Here is a 22,138-nt window from a genome sequence, read left to right as displayed (position 1 = left end):
GATATTAATGGTCTCAATGCCCCCCCAAATGGACACAGACTAACAGATTAAATTAGAAAACAGGGTTCATCTTTCTGTTACATCTAAGAAACACACACTTATCAACAAGGATGGACGCCAACCCAGGGTAAAAAGAGAGCAAAAGGCTTTTCAAGCAAATGGACCCTAGAAGCAGTGGATGTCATCATTTTAATATCTGACATAACAGACTTCAAATCAAGACTAGTTCCAAGAAGGAAACTTGCATATTCATCAAAGAAAAATTCAAGAGAATATTACAATTACAAATATTTATACTCCAAACACATGGCCACCCAAGTTTGTAAAAGAAACACTACTATAACTAAAATCACATATTGACACTCACACAGTGATAGTTGGTGACTTCAGTACACAGTAGACAGGTCATTCAGACAAAAGTTTAGCTGAACTAAATGACATCATAAACCAAATGGACCTAGTGGATCTTTTTAGAACGTTTTATCCAAACACAAAAGACTATCCCTTCTTCTCTGCAGCTCATGGAACTTTCTCCAAAATTTACCACATACTCAGACACAAAGCAAGTCTCAATAGATACAAGAATATTGAAATAACAGGCTACATCCTATCTGACCACCATGGATTAAAGCTGGATATCAATAACAACAGAAAATTTATAAACTCATGGAAACTAACTTCTAAAAATGAGTCAAGACAGAAATAAATAAGGAAATTTAAAACTTTTTTAAACTTAATGAAAATATGACATATCCAAACCTATGGGACACAATGAAGGCAGTTCTGAGAGTCAAGTTCATAACAGTAAGTATATGTATATGTATGTATGTGTGTGTGTGTGTGTGTATGGAAAGGTCTCATGCTAGTAATTTAGTGGCACACCTGAAAGCTCTAGAACAGAAGAAATAACACCCAAAAAAGTAGATGGAAAGAGATAATGAAACTTGGAGCTGAAATCAATGAAAAATATAAAATAAAAATAGTGCAAAGAACAAATCTACAGAAAAATTGCTTCTTTAAGAAAATCAACAAAATTGACAGAACCTTAGCCAAATTAATCAAGAAGACATACAGGAACCAGATTAATAAAATTAGACCCAGAAAGAAGATCCAGATGTAAATGGTACATTATAACAGTGAGGAAATTCAGAGCATCAATAAAGATATGCTTTTAAAATGTATATTTCTTCACCATACTAGAAAAAAACATAAACTAAATGGATGAATCTCTTCATATATAGAACTATTGCCTTAGTTACTTTTCTTTTACTGTGAAAGAACACCATAACAAAGACAACTTATCAAAGAATGCATTTAACTGGGGGCTTGGTTATGGTTTCATAAGGTTAGTCTATAGTTATCGCAGTGGGGAGCACGGCAGCAGGCAGGCAGGCAGGCATGGCTGGAGCAGGAGCCGAGAGCTCACACCCTGATCTACAGGTTGGAGGCAGAGAGAGAGGCTAGGTCTTGTATAGGCTTCTGAAGCCTCAAAAGGCCACCCCTAGTTACACATCCCCTCCAACAAGACCATACCTCCTAATCCTTCCCAAAAACAATTGCACAAATTAGGGACCAAAGATTTAAATATATGAGCCTACTGAGTCCAAAAGTTAAGTCAAGATGAAGTAACTTAAACAGATCTGTAACTCATATTGAAAAGTTCCTAGTCAAAAAAGCCCACGGATGGATTCACTGCAGAAGTCTCCCAAACCTTTAAAGAAGAATTAACACCAATACCCCTCAAATTATTCTGAGAAATGGAAACTAAAAGAATAGTTCCTAATTCTTTTTATGAAGCTACTATGATCTTAATATCAAAACCATATAAACACCTAGAAAATTACAAAAGAGTTTTCCTCATGAACAAGAATGCAAAATTTCTCAATAAAACATATGCACCAAGATCAACAATGACTGGGGTCTCATGAAGTTGAACAGCTTCTGTATGGCAAAGGACACCATCATTCAAAGAACAAGCTACACAGAATGGGAAGAATTTTAACAATTTCACATCCAATAGAGGGCTAAAGGTTGCCTAAGTCTACCAGAAATCACAGATATTTACATCATAACTCATAACAGTAGCAAAATTACAGTTATGAAGTAGCAATGAAAATAATTTTATGGCTTTGGGGGTCACCTTAACATAAGGAACTGTATTAAATGGTCATGCCTTTAGGAAGGTTGAGAATCACTGTTCTAAAATATATAAAGAACTCAAAAAACTGGATGCCAAGAAAATAAATAATCCACTTTCAAATGGGGTATAGATATAAACAGAACTCTCAAATGGCCGAGCAACACTTAAATGTCCTTAGTCATCAGGGAAATGCAAATCAAAATTACTTTGAAATCTTATCTTATGCCTGCCAGAATGGCCAAGATCAATAAAACAAAGGGAATCGTTTCTCCATTGCTGGTGGGAGTGTGTACTTGTACAACCACTATGGGAAGCAATGTGGCAGTTCTGCAGAGAACTAGAAATCAGTCTATCTCAAGATCCAGCTATTCCACTCTTGGGACCCTCCATCCTACCACAGAGACACTGGTTCAACCACATTATCGCTGTTCTGTTCACAATAGCTCGGAAATAGAAACAACCAATGAGTGGATAGTAAAAATGTGGTACATTGACAGAATGAACTATTACTCAGCTCTTACGAAAAATAGGATTATGAAATTTGCAAGCAAATGGATGGAACTAGAAAAAAATCATTTTAAGTGAGGTAGCCCAGGTCCAAAAAAAAAAATATTGCATGTTTTCTCTTATGTGTAGAAGTGTGCTATGACCCAAACAACCACAGAGCTTAGTAAGGGACTGGGGAGAGAAGAGGATCTCCCTAGGAAGGAAGTATTATGGAGAGAGAAAAGTGAAACTCAAATAGGAGAATTAAATAGGGAGAGAGATGGGAAGGGAAAGTGAATGAGGAAATATTAGGAAGGACAGTTTACACTAAAGGCCTTTTGAAAAACCATATGGAGACATACTGCTATAGAAGGTCCTAAAATATATACATATATGAGAGGAATCTAGATGGGACCACTAAATAATAGGGGAGACGATGCCCCAACTAGACATTTTATGCTACTGTAAAAACCTACAGTGCCAGGACTGGGTTACATCTTGTTGAGTCATTGACCCAGGTGGTCCCACAGATTCCTCCACACATCACAGGCTATTGCCAAGGCTATCGGTTGTGCTCTGTGGGCTGACAGTAAGGCCCTGCTGCTTAAGACAGCACTTAGGGCATCAGATGCAGAGTTATCAAGCTGGTGAAGCTTCGCCCCTACTGACAGCGTTTATAGCACTGGAAGGCACTCTGGGCATAACCAGAGAGGAAAGGTAACCATCACTGTCACCCAGCAACAAACACTGAAATCTACAGCAGGGACCTGCTGAAAGATAGGCTGGTGCAATGGTGTCACACATGTTGAGGGAGTGACCAACCACTGCGTGATTGAATTTAAGACACACTTTTAGATGGAACCCTTGTCTGACATTGCCTGGATAGGCCATTGGCCTAGGGGAAACACAAATACAATGGTTCTTCTAAAGGAAAATAGCAAAAGCAATACCTCACTTAATTGCCCTTATCACAAAAGTTTTCTCTTGCAGTAGATGGGGATTAACACAGAGACCCCAACTAAACAATGTGCAGAGTGAGAGACTTCAGCGTATTTAGTCCTAAATGGGATGTTTTCATCAAACCAACCCCTCCAAGTCTCAGGGATCAATGTGAAAGAGGAGGCAGGCAGACTGTAAGGCCCAGCATTGACGGATGACTCCAGGGACACAGTGTCTTCCATACACAAGAGGAATGATGCACAGTGACCTCACAGAGACTGGGGCAGCATGCAAAGGACCTGCATAGCTTCAAGCCAGACAGGGTTCCAGACTGAGAGAGGGAAGGAGACGTGGGTCCCACCCGTAGCCAAGAAGCGAATAGCAGCTGATACTCAATTGCAAAAGAAAAAAATTAGTTTTCTCCAATGGAGTCTCACTGGGTAAGTCCCCAAGACCAGGAGGTGATCAGCCAACACAAGATGAACTCAGTGGTATTTTGTGGCTTTTTTCTTTGATTTGACATCTGTTGTCTTATTGGCCTTTTGCCTGATTTTTTTTTTAATTTTATTTTTTGTGGGGCTTTTTTCATTTGTTTTTGTTTTTAAGAAAGAGAGAAAGAATATAAAGTTGGATGGGTAAGGTAAAACTGGGAGGAGTTTGAGGAGAATCAAGATACATTGCTTAAAATTTTTTAATTAAAAATAAAATAAACAATGAAATGCCCAAATCTGTAATCCATAAAAATACAAAATTATTTCATTTGAACCTTTTATTAAAGGTTCAGTTACAAACACGTTTGTACTTTCTACTTCTGCCTTTTTATCTGTTCCCCTCCTCACCTTCCTCCTTTTTTTTCTTTTGGTATTAGAGAATCACAGGGCCTTGGGTTTGCCAAACAAGCCCCTTTCCACTGACTCACAAGATATACCCAATAAGAACTCTTTACTTCTATATAGTAAATGAGAAAATGAAATTTAAGTTTCTATGTTACTTTTTAAGTTTTTAAGTTACTTTAAAATGTACATCTTCCATTGAATCCTTTTAATTTACCTTTTGCTAATAATTATGTACCTGTGATGGATACACATCCAATTAACAAAATCACAATGAAGGTGTTTTTCTAAAATGAATTACCTATTACCAAAGAATCATATGAAAAGATGGGTTTGTATATATCAAAATCCTCTGGAAAATGACTACTCACAATACCCCCAGACGTGGGGCAATCAGAAAGCTCTGCTGACTTTATCACCATCATCATTTATACATAAAGGACCTAACCCAAAACCCAGCACAGGCCCTGTGCCACTCAGCTGCGTGCGGCCGCGACCCTCGCGGTTGTTAGGACTCCTGTGATCTCTACAACCACCTCCAAAGTAACTTCCTTCTCAAGAGAAGGATCTGGCATGCTTGGTGCTCGATACATCAGAGTTCTTACGCGTGTGTTCTCAGGAAAGCTTGCCGTGCTTCTTGAAGCTGCATCTCAACAGGGAAAACTTAGAAACCCATCACATTCGCAGGCTCTTCAAACATAGCATTAGAATTTTCTTCTAATGTTAATTTGGTTTTCACGCAAGGTGTCACCGTTATGGAAGCAAACAATCTTAGTTTACCTACTATTCAATTACTCATTCTCAGAGACTAAATGTCAGTAAGCATCAGTATTTAAAGGATGGTGAAATAAATGTTCTTGTAGTATTGAAAATTACCCAGCACATATCAGTGAGGATCAGTCTAGGAACAGTGATAGTGTTAAGTCTTCTGGGTCCTAGATTCTTCTGGAAGGACTGAAGTAAATGAGGGATTTTTTTTTTTTACATTTATTTATTGTCCGTGTGGGAGCATGTCCATGTCTCAGCATCCCATGAAGATAATAAGATCAGAGACCAACTTGGAGGAGTTGTCTGTCTCTTTCCACCATGTGGATTCTGGGGGTTGTACCCAGGCTTTGGTGGAAGCCCTTTTACTTACTGAGAGGCATCTCACCAGCCCTAAACTAGTTTTACTTGTTAATTTTGCTTGTATGGTTCTTGTGTATCTAAACGCATACTATGAAAAGCCAAATGGTTCGCATTAAGTCTTTTTGTTTGTTTGTTCCTGCCCTATGACTTCTAAGGACGAGGATAGGTTAGAGAGGCATCCTCTGGCACCCAGAGCGTCCCAGCATCAAGCCAAGCAGACGAGCCCTCCACCTGTACAACTTCAAGAAAGATCTCAGGGGCCAGAGATGGACACGGCTTCTGATGAGGACGATACATCTGGACTTTCAAAATCCGCTAAGGGCCAAATGCTTGGGGGAAAGTTGACATTAGGAGAAAACCCGGAGGGTAAAGAAACTGTACAATGTGTCATTAACAAGCCAACGCAGAAGGGTGATGAGTTCTATGAAGATGTCAACGCTAATGTTTACCTCAAGGAAGAGCGACCACCTGATGTCTCAGGAAAAACTCACCTGACGTCGGACCCCACGACCCTGGCCTACAATATGTTTGATTGTGGCGACAGAGATGTGAGCGCTGCGCTGGTCTCTGTAGCACTACAGACCTCTCCCAGACAGGAGGAAGGTGGCCTTGGAAATGCCTTTCCATCTCCCTCGTCCTCTCAGGACGTGGACTACAGTGGCCAGTCACTTACTAAGTTTCCCTTAATGAGAAATAAATTAGACTGTGAAAATAACGCATCTGAATTGGAAGAATCTTTTCACAAAAGAAAAGAGAAATCTTCTAAAAACATTGAAAGCAGAAAGGTAAAAGGTAAGTGCCCAGAAGTACGTATGGGTGAAAAGCAAGAAGGCCATGAGTTCAAGAGCCAGTCGCAAAAAACTATGAAACCAAAACGCACCGACTGGCAGTTAGATATCAAACACATGCTGAAGTCCAGTGATGCCAACAGGCTTTCAAACGCCAAAGAAAGGAGTCACGTGAGCGAAGTAAAAAGTTGGGGTGATTCTGCCCTTGTAAGCGACATGTACAGGAAAAGTAAAGGCACACAGGACCTGTTCCTGAAGCCACTGTCCTGCAAGGGCAATTTTGAAGCCCCAGCGCGCACCTTGGGAACCGCCAGTGACGCGCCCCCTGGTGGCCCAACAACTAGAGCTTTCGCGGATGAAGAACTGCGAGACAGGCTGTCCGACAGTGAGTTCCGGATATTGGAGGAAGAGATCCTGGCCTGGGAGAAAGTCCACCTTGAAAACGAGGTAGTTGTTCTTTTGCTGTCATGAGTTGCATGCCTGTTGTCTGTTGTCTTTTCCCCTAAGCAAATCGAGGTGTGTATGCATGAGATTGTGTAGCCTTGTAGACTACCCTATTTCCTAAGGAAATAGAACATAACACCGTGGCATCCGCTTCTTAAACCACCCTAAGTATGTCATTTGAGATACTAGGAAGGAAGTGTGTGAATTCAGGACCTGACATTTTGTAGACATTTAGTAAGTAACTGCTTTAACATTCTTTCTTCTCCAAACTTGAAATACTGTGTGATTTTATGAAATGAAGAGATAATCCCATGGCAGATCTAATATTTGCATGGTGGTCTTTTTTGCTTTTTTAGATTTACTTTTATTCTAAGTATGTGTTTTGCCTGCATGCATGTCTGTAACTGGACTTGGAGAAGATTGTGAGCCAGCACACGGGTGCTGGGAATCGAACCTGGGTCCTCTGGAAGAACAGCCATCCCTCCAACCCCTCTCAGTACTTACTACTTTCACAGTTTAGTCAACCACCTCCCATCAGTGATTTCCCACTTTATATCTAGATTGTCGAAACTCTTGTTTACCAAAATGAGGGTCCTCCCATCCCGTGCCCATGTTCACCAAGATGTGGTCATGGCAAATATGGAGCTTTGCAACAAAAGTAGGGCCATGGGAAGCATTTTGGGCATTTTCTGGGCATAGCTGCACATATTAGTAACCTCAGCATTGGCAGGGATGAGGCAGGTGTGCACGCGATGACAACGCCAACCCTGTAAGTTGTGTTGGAAGTCAGTCTGAGTGACACAGGCAATATACATATACACTTATATTTAAAGTGTTTTATATAGACATTTAATTTTAGTGCAAAATACAAAATCAAAGGCAGACATCCTGAAGTGTAGTTCCTTGTTGAGATAGGTGTGCCATCCAGTTTTGGTTAATATATTTGATGGCCAGAGACCCTACAATCTCTATACAAAGTTTGGTCACCATATGAAGAAAAGATATTGGCTTGATCCAGAAATTACACGAAAGATCCTTATAGACATGTTCAGAAACTTAACATTTACTTAATTTCAAAACAATGACTTTCCAAATAGGAATTTCATTAAGTTACTAACTTTTAAGTCTTTAGGTCTGGTTAATTTTAGTGTGTGACATTTTTGTTTCTAGGATTTTTTTAATGGCAGAGTAAAAAATAAGAAATGATGAGTAGGAAAACTTCAGATATCATATTATGAAATACTTGGGAAATGTTTACAGACTAGTTATGGGTATTGATTTTTTCAGAGTGTCTCTGAGAATCTGCTAAACAAGTGTGAGGGGATTATATCTGATGCCACAGATCAACAAGGGCGATCTCTAGATATGGAACAGGCAACAGGTAAGGGCGAGCCATCCTGAAAGTCTCTGGGACTAGCAGGCACTGACTGAATGGTAAACATGTGCCCTATAGCCAAAGAAATGAACTAACTAAATGCAAGGGGAAAAGGAATGGACAAGAAAAGTGGGATCCAGGTGTCTGCCCTTCCAGGACAAGAGGAGAATGCCTCTGAATGCTCCTTAGGACTTCCATGGCCTTTAATCTCAGCACTTGGGAGGCAGAGGCAGGCAGATCTCTGAGTTCAGGCCAGCCTGGTCTACAGAGTGAGTTCCAGGACAGCCAGGGCCAGGGCTATACAGAGAAACCCTGTCTCGAGATCACTTGACAGGAAATGCCTTGACCACTGAGCCATCTTTCTGCTCTCACCTCACCCCCCATCCTCACCCCCACCCCCGCACTTGATCTATTGAGACCTCATCCCCTCACCCTACCCCTAAGCCTGGAGTTTATCAGTTACCTTCCCTGGCTGGCCAGCAGGCTCCTCCAGGGACCTGTGCCTTCCTCTACCCACTGTGCTACGATTGCAGATTTGTGCGGACATACTCAGCTTTTAAGTGGGTGCAAGAATTTGAACTCAGGTCCTTTATGCTTGCTTGTCAGGAATTTTACTGAGCTATCATCTCCAGACTCAAATGTTAGTAAATAACTTGACTTCTCTTGTTGGAGATAGAGTATACTTGCTGATAAAATATGAGGGGGCACATAGGAAGGACATGAGTTTATCTGTGTAGTCATCGCCACTGAGGACCTGGCTGCAGCAAAGAAGGGAATTTGTCACAAAATGAACACAAATGCTTCTGATAAGAGCAAGAGGGTATTACACATAAATGCGCAAACAAATCCTATTAATTTGGGGCTCAGTGATTAATAACAAGTGGTGTGGTTGTGTGTGCCTCCTTCTTTCCCGTCTTAACGTTTTGCTTCTGGGGATCTTGTCGACAGAGACAAGTCTGAGATTGTAGAATCTTCCCAACATCAGGGTGTCTAGAGGCCGCTTTTACCCACTGTCCAAATGACTGTCCTCAGGTTTGGACTAGTCAGGCTTCCTCATTTAGGGGAAGGATTTATCAAGCCAAATAATGTAGATAGAAGTGTGTGTGTGTGTGTGTGTGTGTGTGTGTGTGTGTGTGTGTATGTCTCTCTCCCTTTGTGTGTGTAGAGCAGTGAGCTTATAATATTTTTTAAATAAAGGAGCCACCTGCATTTAAATTTTTAATTTGAAAATTGAAAATAACCATTATCCCCTTAGAGTTTTATTCTTTTTATCCTTTTCATCTACTTTTAAGTGCTGTTCTTTATAACCTCATGAGTAGCTTTTTAAGAGAACTGTATGTGTGTTTCAGCAGAAGTGGACTCGGAGGGGACATCACAGCTGGAACAAAAGAATCTTGACAGCAGTGGGAATACTCAGCCGTCGGTATGCACAGTTTTAATACACAAATCTCTGTCATGTTTTCTTTGTGTTAATAAGTGCCATACTCCAAATAGTGCTTACATAATCAGCTTTTCAGCAGCAATTCCATATCACATTTGACGTGTAATGTTTTAAACATCTTAAACTAGTAATAAAACTGTGTGTTCTTAGAAGCTATAGTCAGCTTGCTGCTTCAGAGGAGACATTTTTCTGAGTATTTTTCCTGCTTCTGTGAATCTGACTTCCTCACAGGATGAGGGAAGGTCTGAGCCATAGACCCGTGTACCTGAACTTGTGTGTGCCTAACAGTGATGGCCACTGTTGGAGACTCATTTCTTGTAGCTTAGCATTGTTGTGTCACACCTGCAATGGCTTGTGGGAAATTCGAAGAAGCAATGCTGTCTCTTGGTGTCGAACTGTCTTCAGCTTCTGTGCTGAAAGAGATGGTGGGCTCAAGGATACAATACGCTCAGACCTCCAGAGGCCATCTTAGCTATAGACCAGGCTAAAGGAGCGCACAGAGATCTACCCACCTAGAGTGCTGGGATTAAAGGCATGTGCCACCCTGACTTCTGATATATTTTTAACTAAACCTGTTCTTAAACAGTTTAACACGTGGTCACTGTTGGGGTCTGGGAGTTACCACACAAACCACTCAGACACCAATCTCAGTCAGATAGGGATGGTTTATTGAATGCCACATCCCAAGATTGATCTATCAGAACCACAAACCAGACTCAGGAGCTGGCTACAACATTGAGTTAAGATCCTATAGGGATTTTAAGCTTAAAATTCAAAAAACATCTAAGTTATTCCACCAATCAGGACTTAGGGGTAGGGGATTTCCTTAGGAACTTGTCTTTGTTGTACACTTCTCCTGCTCCCATTGCTGGGGTATTCAGCTGGGGCAGGGGGGCTTGCCTTCTCTAACATTCTTGGTTAACTTGCCAACCAGGGTGTCAGTTACCTACATACATGTCTCTTTTTGAAAAGCATATTTCCAGGGAGGTCTTGGGAACTTAAACATTACTCCAACACTACTCAAAATGGAAGTCTTATTCTAAAGTTTCTTGTATTGATGCAGATGTCCTTCTTGTGTTGGGGTCCATCCCAGGGGCAGGTTATAAAAGCAAAAACCACAAAAGCTCTTACACGGGTGTAGGAAGTACTGCCTGGTGGTTGATTGGATCCAAGCATATTGTGGCTAACTATACAAAGCAGTTCTAACTGACTTCTATTGTGATTGGTTTCCAAGAACACCGAAGCATAGAGCATGCTAGTAACAGCATATGAGAAAGTTTCCTTAGTAGTGCACAAAGAGGCAGGCTAGACAGGTAACAGTGCCCCTTCCATCCCTCCGTTCTCAGTGCTCCCCGAGACTTAGTGGGGACGGGCAGGAGTCCTATGGATGCCTTGTTAAAGGCTGAGCATCTTGGGAAACCTTGAGTCTTTGCTTTTGCCACCATTTGTTGTGAGGGGAGGTTCTTCCGGCTAAGGTTGAGAGTGGCTTCTGTCTATGGCTATAAGCTTAGGTATTTAGAAAGTGGCTAATGCTGGTACCTATTGTCTTTTGTGAGTGCTAGAGTATATTCAGCCTTAACGCTCAAAGCCCATATAGATGTCACGGTATGTTGCTGTGTAATTTAAATCAAAACTTAGCAGTTAGTTTTTGTGCGATTGCTGTCAGTGCTTTGGCTCTTGGCAGTGTAAAGGCTTGAGTTTGGCTCTGATCCCTTCACCTGCTCAACTATTCACCAGATCACTAACGCACTGAAGCTCACTAGTGTGGCTGACTTTTTGAAGCCTAAGAGGTGAATATTTTTATATAAAGACAGATTTGTAATATTAAAAATAAACAATTCGGAAGGGATGTTGCGGCGCCGGGCCAGGTCTCGAGCAGCTGCCAGAGCCTCCGGACAGACCACTGCCCCCGCCACACCATAGCCAAGAGTGACTGGGACACCGTGACGGTGCTGCGCAAGAAGGGCCCCACGGCCGCACAGGCCAAATCTAAGCAGGCCATCTTAGCAGCTCAGCGACGAGGAGAAGATGTGGAGACATCCAAGAAATGGGCTGCTGACCAGAACAAGCAGCATCCATCACTAAAAACACAGCCAAGCTAGACCGGGAGACCGAGGAGCTGCATCTCGACAGGGTGACCCTGGAGGTGGGCAAAGTGATCCAGCGGGGCTGGCAGAGCAAAGGCCTGACCCAGAAGGACCTGGCCACGGAAATCAATGAGAAGCCGCAAGTCATCGCAGACTATGAAAGTGGACCGGCCATTCCGAATAACCAGGTTTTGGGCAAAATTGAGAGAGCCATCGGCCTCAAGCTCTGGGGGAAGGACATCGGGAAGCCTATCAAGAAGGGGCCGAAGGCGAAATGAACACAAAGCCTCGAAGCCAGTGGTTCCGGTTGAGCTCTCCTGGCTGGTCCCCCAGGACCACCATCACTACCGTGGGTCTCCTCACATGGTCAAACGGAAAACGGGAGGTCAGGCCTGTGTGCCCCCTAAACCCATAACTGCTGTCAAACAAAGCAAACCCTTGTAAAGAAAAAAAAAATAAACAATTCATTTTTGGTAAAATAACACACAGCAGATTGACTAATAATTTAATCCATAATTGTTTTGTCCAAACAACAGTGACTAACGTAACTTTTCCAGTTCATGTTGTTATCCTTGTATTGGTTAAGTACATTATTTTTCTTTTTAAAAAATTTACTGCCCAGTGATTTCTGACATCTAAACATATATTAAGAAATTTAAATGTAAAAACTATATTTATCTTTCACTGTTTTTCTCATCTCATCCTGTGTCCCCTGAAGAATCCAGACCCCTCAAAGATGTGCCCACAAGCACAGAGCACACCTGCAGAGCCAACCATGCTGATCCAGCCCCTGTCTGAGGAGGAGAGCAAGCAGGCTCACCCCCCATCTTTGCATCTCAAAAAAATGTCTGAAGATCTCGAAATAAACACGAAATCTGACAAAGAATGTGCGCCAGGACATCCAGAAGTTCCTTCAGTGAAAGCGCATGGGAGAGAGTCTCTCACTGGAGACACAACAGGGAAGAACAGAGAGCCAAAGCGCAGCAGCCCTGAGCTGCAGCACACAGCGGCGGGTGGGCTGGAAAGCATTTGTCCTGTGGAGGAACCACTTCCGGGGGACTGTAGAAGAAGTCACTTCAAGGTAATTACCTCTAACTTAAAAAAGACTCTGTCTGATGTGAGCTGATGGTCTGTCTGGTTTGCCTGTCTGAAGTGATGTGGACATTTCCCCAACTTGAAAAATGAGACAGGGAAAAATGTCTTCCCTCTACCTCTTGCTCTTGGTCTGAACATGAGCTTAGCAGCCATCCTGTGCATTTGCCGAGTAATGAAATCAAACCCTGAACACATATGGCACACAAATAAGGGGATTCTTGTGATTCAGAAGACAAGAGTAAAAGTCCCCGGGAGTGTCAGAACTGACGTGTAAGGAAGTAGCATGCTTGATATTGATGTGCTGAAAGTAGGAACGGGAAATTAGGAGGAATTGGACAGAGCCCAAGACTAGTATACCAAAAGGGCCATGACTTAGCTACTTCAAAGAAATGAATCATATGACTGAAATGACCCATAACACTGCACAGCGGCTGAAGAGATGGCTCAGCAGTTACAAGTGCTGGGTACTCTGTTAGAGGACACAGGTTTAATCCCCAGCTCCCACGTGACAGCTCCTAACCATCTGTAACTGCAGTTCCTGGGGGTCTGAGGCCTCCCTCTGGTCTGCTTAGGTGCCAGTTGTGTGGTGCACAGACACACATGCAACCAATTAATACACTTAAGAATTATTTTTAATCACAGTATTTCTGCAACTAAAGATGTAAATACAATATAATGTAAGTAATTCAGGGCTTTCCTGACTGCTGCAGTGGCCACAAGTATAAAATCTGGAGCCTGAATCCTGAAATGTCAGGAGTTCCCCACACCATGACACGATGTCAGTCTGTGTAAACAAAGAAAGACAAGCTGAAATTAGTAACAAAATAGGCGTTTTAAAAGTAGATTCCAGGCTGGGCTTGGTGATTGTACTGGCTAGTTTTGTGTCAACTTGACACAGCTGGAGTTATCACAGAGAAAGGAGCTTCAGTTGGGGAAGTGCCTCCATGAGATCCAACTGTGGGGCATTTTGTCAAATAGTGATCAAGGGTGAAAGGCCCCTTGTGGGTGGGACCATCTCTGGGCTGGCTGTCTTGGGTTCTATAAGAGAGCAGGCTGAGCAAGCCAGGGGAGGCAAACCAGTAAAGAACATTCCTCCATGGCCTCTGCATCAGCTCCTGCTTTCTGACCTGCTTGAGTTCCAGTTCTGACTTCCTTGGTGATGAACAGCAGTGTGGAAGTGTAAGTTGAATAAACCCTTTCCTCCCCAGCTTGCTTCTTGGTCATGATGTTTGTGCAGGAATAGAAACCCTGACTAAGACAGTGATGCATGCTTTTAACCCTAGTACTGTAGAGCTGTGTGTATCTCTGTGAGTTCAAGACCAGCCAGGGCTGCACAATGAGCCCCTGTCTCAACGAAACAGAAAGAAAATAGAAAGAAAGAAAAGTTTCACATTCAAAAAGAGGTCCTGCTATTCTTGCTTTCAAAAATCAATTTTATTCTTATTTTTGCTGACTAAAAGCTTTCATATAGTGGTACATGCCTCTAATTCCAGCTCATGGGAGGCAGAGGTGGCCAGATCTCATCAATTTCAAGGCTAGCCTGATTTATATTTCAACTTCCAGGACAGCCAAGACTTCATAGAGAGACCCTGTCTCAAACAAAACAAAGCTTCCCAATATGATGGGACTATCCACAGATAAAGCTGTGTCTAGATAGAGGTGGTTTCTACTGTCTAAATAATAAAAATTCAGAAAAATATTTTCAGAATGAGTTTTCACTAATTGATATGGCCTAGAAAATCAATTTATCCCGCATCATGTGATCTTTTGAGTTAAGATAAACACAGGAGTATGGTATTGGTTGTCAACTTTTGATAAATGTGCTTTCATTGACTTAAGGTAAAATTACTCAATGGGAACAAAGCAATAAATGAGAAGAAATGAAAATGTCTGTAAGTTTGACAAAAAAAAAAAAACAACCTTCCATTCAAATCAGCATGGTCACTGTGTGCTTTGGTCACTGTGTGCTTTGGCCACTGTGTGCTTTGGCCACTGTGTGCTTTGGCCACTGTGTGCTTTGGCCACTTTTTGCTTTGGCCACTTTTTGCTTTGGCCACTTTTTGCTTTGGCCACTGTGTGCTTTGGCCACTGTGTGCTTTGGTCACTGTGTGCTTTGGCCACTGTGTGCTTTGGCCACTGTGTGCTTTGGCCACTGTGTGCTTTGGCCACTGTGTGCTTTGGTCACTGTGTGCTTTGGCCACTGTGTGCTTTGGCCACTGTGTGCTTTGGCCACTGTGTGCTTTGGCCACTGTGTGCTTTGGTCACTGTGTGCTTTGGTCACTGTGTGCTTTGGTGTGTGCAAACTTGGCATTTTCCTTTCCGACCTCTGGAAGATGTAATTCCTTCTTGGTAAGTTTTGACAGCGGGCATATGTACTTCCACAGAGTTTAACGTTGATCGACAAACCATCCTTTTTAAAGCATCCATACAGTATGTTCTTTGGTAAAACTGGTTTCAGAGCATATGACTTTATATCACACAAGAACATTCATCATCTGCCAAAAAATATATTTGATCCAGATTCACAAAAATCTAGAGAAATATTAAAAACATACGTGTAGATGAAGCTTTCCATCTCCTAAGAAAACATGACTTATTTTGCAAATTTGCTGCATCCTTATGGCTCCAGGGATTGTCCAGACTGCTCCAGCGAGGGAGGAAGGGAAAACAAGTTGAACAAGTAAGCAGGGTTCTCGCATACAGCCGAGACAGGGCTATTGCACCCAATTAAACAGGAAGACATGGTGATGGAGTACAGCTGAATAAAGAGCAGGTTAGCTAGTCTCAGTGGGAACAGTCGGCAGGGGAGCAGTCCCCAGGCCATCAGATGGGGAGACAGCTGTGGTGACATTATGCACACTGTCAGCATTCCCACTCAGATTCCTTCTGAGCCTATCCCAGGAAGCATTGCCGCTCCCACGGGGCAGAGGCCTTGGAGTCCTAACTATGGCTGAGCCAGTATCTACAAGACACAGTATCAACAACATGCATCCTTGGAGATCTCATTAGCTCAGGACTTCCTCCACTCACACAAATTCACAAGTCTAATCCCACTGACTAACTGCATGGAGTTGTTGGGTTATTTATCTGACAGAGCATTGTGGGATTGCATCCTGTCTTGTGGCAATGACCCCTAAGAGCTTTGAGTGAGTACTTGAAGCAGAAGTAGGAGTAATTTAGGTACCAGCCATCTGTGGAATATCATAGGTACTGCCTGTCCTGTTTGGGAGGCATCTCGCTCCCAGAGTTTGAAACCAGTGCAGCAGCTTCACCTACCACTCAGCAGCTGGATTGGGCACATCTGTTTCAGTGAGCTCCTTCATAGTTTTTGATACCTCAGTATCAAAGTGATTTTAAAAGTTGCTGAAATCAAAGGGAAAGAGTTCCGCTCTGCAGTGAGGAACCGTTTCATATTTCCTCCTAACACCCATGATGGCGCGTGCTGGCCTGAACTGTTGCATGTGTGATCCTGGCAGGAAATCCTGAAGGTGGTGACTTTTCTCCTGTTCTTCAGAGTGCTTCCATCGAGTAGACAGTGGAAATGCCAGACGGCAAAGACAGAATCCAGAAAGGCACAGATCTAAGAATGCTCATCTTTGAAGTTGTATAAAACTCTGGGATTTTTCTTCTTAGATCAAACAGAAATAAAACAAAGCAGACTTTACAAAAAAATAGTCTCTAATGCTAAAATTAAACAAAGCAAAAACTTTTTAAAATGTATCTATTTTTTACTTTATGAATATTTTACCTGCATGTGTGTATGTATGTGTATGACATGTGTGTGAGGTACCCTCTAGGACAGAAGACAGTGTTATCTGGGACTAGAGTTGTTGTGAGTGGCCTTGTGGGTGGGTTCTGAGAACTGAACCCAGGACCTCTACAAGAGCAGCAACTGTGCTTCACCCCTGTGTTACCTTTCCAGCCCTGCACAAATCACGCTAAAGCAGGTAGTGGAAATAAGCCTCAAGCGATGAAAATGGTAACGGTTTTCCTGAACAGTAACATTCATGCTTGCCTCAAACTTTCACCAAAGGTTGAAGAAGGAAGCAGGAAGCAGCAGTGGATGGAACTGGAAGTCTCAGAGCTGTCACCTGCTGACAAGAAAGAAGAACCTGCTAGGTAAAGCCGCTTTGCTGTGCTTTGTTTTGTTTTGTTTTGTTTGTTTGTTTGTTTGTTTGTTTGTTTGTTTTGGGGGAGTAGTCTTTTTGGTTGTTTTGTTTTGTTTTTTGAGGCAGTGTTTCTCTGTGTAGCCCTGGCTGTCCTGGAACTCACTTTGTAGACCAGGCTGGCCTTGAACTCAGAAATCTGCCAGCCTCTGCCTCCTGAGTGCTGGAATTAAAGGCGTGTGCCACCACTGCCTGTCTAAGTAAGGCTGTAAAAATAGTTTAAAGTCAATCATCCTGTTCCAAACACTAACAATATTTTGGGTAATAAACTGTAGAGTTCTGCTAGGACTATTCAGGTGTCTGCAAGGGTCTCAGAAGGATATAAATAATTTGATATCTATTAATCCAATTAAATTGATGAATATTTTCTTTTAAAAGAATAAGAGTTGATTAGTGTAAAGTGGTGGTCCCTCTGGTGCACTCTTGCTCACACAGCTAAGCAAGGTAATCGCGGGTAACTGAGTAGCGTGCATCGGTATTTGCTTTGGTGTCATTCTTTGTCTTCATTTTTAGAGCTGGATTCCTCTGGGACAGGAAAATATGAAAACACCAAGAAGAGATTAGGGACATTTATTACATATTATATACAATCAGTGACTAAATAGTCAATATGTAATATGAACATAAAACATGTGTAAACATTTTATATTCTTATAGCATGTATGGGTACTAGAATCATTATAAGTTCAGAGATAGTGTACTTATCAATAAGAATTTATTTATAGTGTTATGTCCACTAAATATCATATTGTGTAACCACTTAATAAATGGGCTCTGGGCTGGAGAAACAGATCAGCTAAGGGCACTAGCTACTCTTGCAGTGGACCCAGGTTCAATTCCCAGCACCTACACAGTGCTTCACAACCGTCTGTAACTTCAGCCCAACATGCTGGCATATGCAGTCACCAGGCATGCAAGTGGTGCACAGACAAACATGCAGGCAAAACACTTAGACACATAAAAAGAGACACACATAAAATACACACTGACGGAGAGAGATGAAGTTGAGAATGGGGCTATTTTCCTGATTTCTTTATTAACATATTCAGTTATTGGTATATTGGAAAGCTACTGATCTTTATATGTTGATTTTGTATCCTGACAAAGCGTTCTCATATCAGAAAGGTTTCTGGGTGAGTAAGAAGAATCAGTTTAGTGGGCAGCCACTTAGTCTACAAATTGAAATGATTTGACCTCTTCCTCTCCTCTCAGTAGCCCTGTATGTCTTTGGCTTGCTACAGTATTTTGTCTAAAATTCAAGCATTATGTTAAATAAAATGATTGCTAATTAGGGGGAACTGCACTCAAATTTTCCCCATTTTGTATAACATTGGCTATAGGTTGTTCAAATGCAGTCTTATTATATTGGAGTATGCTCCTTCAAGGCTTTATCATGAGGGATGCTGAACTTTGACAAATGGCTGCAAATATGGAGATGGTCAGATGATTTCTGTGTCTGGTATCTTGATATGTATGCCAAGATACATAATTTTTTATTTTTTATATGTTATTTGAATAGGAATGCCTCCCCCAAGAGACTCATGTGTTTGAATGCTTGGCCCATAGGGAGAGGCACTATTAGGAGGTATGGCCTTGCTACAGTAGGTGTGGCCTTATTGAAGGAAGTGTGTCACTGTTGGGCAGAGCTTTGAGGTCTCCTATGCTCAAGCTATACCCAGTGTGTCACATAATCTCCTGCTGCCTGCGGATCAAGATGTAGAACTCTCAACTCCTCCACTAGTGCCATGTCTGTCTGGATGCTGCCATGCCCCTGACCATGATGATAATGGACTAAACCTCTGAACCTGTAAGCCAGCTCCAATGAAATGTCTCCCTTTATAAGAGTTGCCTTGGTCACGGTGTCTCTTCACAGTGATAAAATTCAAACTAAGACATGTATGTTGAACCATCTTTGCATAGCTGAAATTAAACTAACTTGGTAGCTGTGTATGATATTTCAATATGCTATTGATTTTGTTTTTCAAGGATTTTATTGAGAATTTTTTATCTATGTTCAGCAGCAAAATTGACAATTTTGATTGTTTATTCATTTGCATATTTTAATATTTTTTTCTCTGATTTTGATGTCAGGATAATAAGATCAAACGCACTCTATGTCACCAGTAGCTTTCTCACCACTTTATCTTTAAGGGACAGTATGAAGCCACTGAGCTGGGCCTTACTTGAATTTGGTAGATTATGCAGAGATTCAGCCCAGCCCTGGCCTTCCCCAGGCTGAGAGATTGTTTTCTTTCTGAGTATTTTGCTCAGTAGTTAATTTAAATTAATGCAATTTTTACAGTGTACTTGTTAATAAAATTCACACCCCTGTCCATTCACTGAATCACTGTTGCAGACATCGTTCAGCCTGTGTTCCACCTTGTTTATTTCATAGCTTTAACCTGAGGCCCAACATCTGAACATGGAGCCCACCCTCAGACTCCTGGGGTCAGCCTGGACTCCACTACTTCCCCTCTGGACACACCCCCACGTACCCCCAGACCTCCAGAAAGTACAGGCTTTCTGGAGTCTACACTGGTCTGGCCCCTGAGTGACCACCTGCAGAGAGACTCCTCATGAGCCCGATCAGCCTTTTTACTCACATCAGTCTGTCTTGGTCTTGACTTAATGTCGGTAGGTCACGGGGGCCCAGGGGTTTGCATCTCTTCTCAATTTCCAGCAATATAGATTTCCAGAGCACTTGCTGATCAACCTGTATTTTATTTGTATCTATTGCAGTGTTACTTTTTATCATCTCTTCTTTTAAGAATTTGGAGTTTATACAATGTTTGTCAGCATTGTTCATCATTTCAAAGAAATACTTCTGCCTCGTGGGTTCTATGTCTTTTCATCTCCATGACTTTATGTCCTCGACTTCATCACTCCCTTTCAGCTGCTGGGTCTGGGTGTTTTGTTACTGTTCTAAACTGTGGAGGCGCTCTCTCTCTCTCTCTCTCTCTCTCTCTCTCTCTGCCTTTCTGCCTCTCTGAAACTAGTCACATGTATCCAAAGCTGGAATTACATAGGCCGTGTTGAAATTTTAAGGACTGAATTGGTTTTGAGCATGCTACCCTCTGGCCATACTGAGGCTGCTGCCAGCGCACCTCCACCCCGTGCATAACATTCATCTTCCTGTTTGAGTTTTGCTTCTTTGACATCTTTGTATTTGGCTGCTGGCTTTTGGTTGCCATACAGAGTTTTACCGTCTTTCGTACCATTTTGTGCAGCTACTGACACAGTAGGTGGAGATGGGCAGCACTCAGTAACTGACTTCTCAGTAGCACTTACTACATCAGTAAACAGCAAGCTCTATATGACATGTTACTGCTGTTGTTTTAAACATTTGACTAGTAACGCTTTTAAAAATGCTTCATTTTGGTCAGTTCTTATTATCTAAACTTGCAGATATATGAGTTTTGAATTAATTGTTCTGGCACTTATTAGTCCACATCCTCTATATTAACCATTTTTCTCATAGAAAACTCCAACATTGTAGCTATGATTCATTATTCTTTGGCTGGTACTTATGATATTTTCAATTATGGCAAACTGTGTTGAATAAAAACCAAAGTTTTTTGCATTTTATTGAAATCAAAGGCTAGTACGATGGCCCAGTGGATTCAGGTGTTTCCCAGGCAACCTGGTGACCAAGGTTCTATCCTGAAGCCCGCATAAAGATGGAAAGTGCAAACCAATGCCATGGATTTGCCCTCTGACCTGCACACACTCATAGTACATGCACATACATGCACATGCATGTCTCTCACACACACATGTAATAACGTTATAAATACTTGAAATTAGAATTTTTGTTTTTGTTTTGGTTTTTTGGTTGTTTTGTTTTGTTTTGTTTTGTTTTGTTTTGTTTTGTTTGAGACAGGGTTTCTCTGTGTAGCCCTGGCTGTCCTGGAACTCACTCTGTAGACCAGGCTGGCCTCAAACTCAGAGATCCGCCTGCCTCTGCCTCCAAATTGCTTAGAGTTTATTTTTTAAATTTGTTTATTTTATCTTATGTGTATGGGTGTTCTCCCTGCGTGTATATATGTGTGCCATGTGTGTGCAGTGACCATGGAAACCGGAAGAGGGAGCTGGAGTTACAGATGCTTGTGAGCCACCATGTGGGTGCTGGAAATTGAGCTTTGGTCCTATGCAAAAGCACCAAGTAGTCTCACCTGCTAAGCCACATCTCATAACTACTTCCCCCCGCTTTTGCCTGATGAGCTGTTTTGTTTTATGGAATCTTACCTGTAACACTTTGCCCATGCTTAGACTCAACTCTTGGTCCACAAACTCATGGTCTTATATTCGCCTAGTTGAAGAATGAATCTGGACTTCCCTTCCTTGCCTGCTGCTTTGTAATGTTTCATAACTAGTAAGCAGATGCAGACGGAGAAGAGGCAAAAGGTTACCAAACTGCTGTCTGACCTTTATCTGCCGATGTATGAGACAATGTTGGTATTTGTGAATTTTTCAAAGGAGTGTTCCTGACTCGTGTATAAAAGACGCACAGGACAGTGAGAAGGAAGCCTGGAGCCCCCAGGAGCCTGTGGTCACACCGGAATTTGAGAAGTCCCCTCCAGCAGGCGCTGATCTGCTACTGCTGAAGGATGGTCACCTTCTCACTAAAATGGATCGGGTTGAAGGAAGGTAAAAACTGTGAGTCTTCATTTCTTGTGAAGCAGTGCTAACAGGGACTGCTTTTTCTGAAACAAAGCAGAACAGAGTCATCTGTGTTCCAAATGAGGAGCGCCCTGACAGTGCTGCTGGCCGATGGAGTTGCAGGCACATGACCACAACAAGCAGAGTTTTCATCAGTGGCTATCAGGGAAGCAGACAGTGCTCAGGGGAGGCTAGTCTCAGAAAAGCAACATAAAAATGGGTGGCACCTAGTAAAGGATGTGAAATTTAAGAGTTAAAATGAAGCTTTTTAGAAGAAGATAAGGGTGAAAATAATCCAGTGTAGGAGACAGTGTGCACAATTGAAATGTTTGTATTATTTGAAATCTTGATACATTATATCAGGCTAGTAGTAAAATGTCACTTGAGCTTGTATACACACAGGGAGACAGGCATATATACAGATATACATGGGGGGGTGGAGAGAGAGGGGAGACAGGCATATACACAGATATACATGGGGTGGTGGAGAGAGAGGGGAGACATGCATATACACAGATATACATGGGGGGAGGGAGAGAGAGGGGAGACAGGCATAT

The 22,138-nt window shown here is 42.1% G+C and overlaps 1 protein-coding gene and 1 pseudogene across 1 annotated transcript in view; both read left to right on the top strand.

Moving 5' to 3' along the window:
• The window catches only part of LOC110305029 (uncharacterized), a 124,410-nt gene that overhangs the window by 54,043 nt on the left and 48,229 nt on the right, over positions 1–22,138 (top strand). Inside the window, 6 exon segments of the mRNA XM_021176772.2 lie at positions 5,682–6,761; positions 8,046–8,139; positions 9,486–9,556; positions 12,380–12,742; positions 16,790–16,875; positions 21,399–21,569. Coding sequence (XP_021032431.2) covers positions 5,682–6,761; positions 8,046–8,139; positions 9,486–9,556; positions 12,380–12,742; positions 16,790–16,875; positions 21,399–21,569 — 1,865 coding nt within the window.
• LOC110306150 (endothelial differentiation-related factor 1 pseudogene) lies at positions 9,922–12,049 on the top strand (annotated as a pseudogene).

The sequence above is a fragment of the Mus caroli genome, unplaced genomic scaffold (genome assembly GCF_978045245.1).
Source record: "Mus caroli unplaced genomic scaffold, Mus_caroli_1 scaffold_13, whole genome shotgun sequence".
Taxonomy (NCBI): domain Eukaryota; kingdom Metazoa; phylum Chordata; class Mammalia; order Rodentia; family Muridae; genus Mus; species Mus caroli.
Note: the sequence above shows the minus strand (reverse complement) of the source record. Positions and strands in the feature narration are given on the sequence as shown.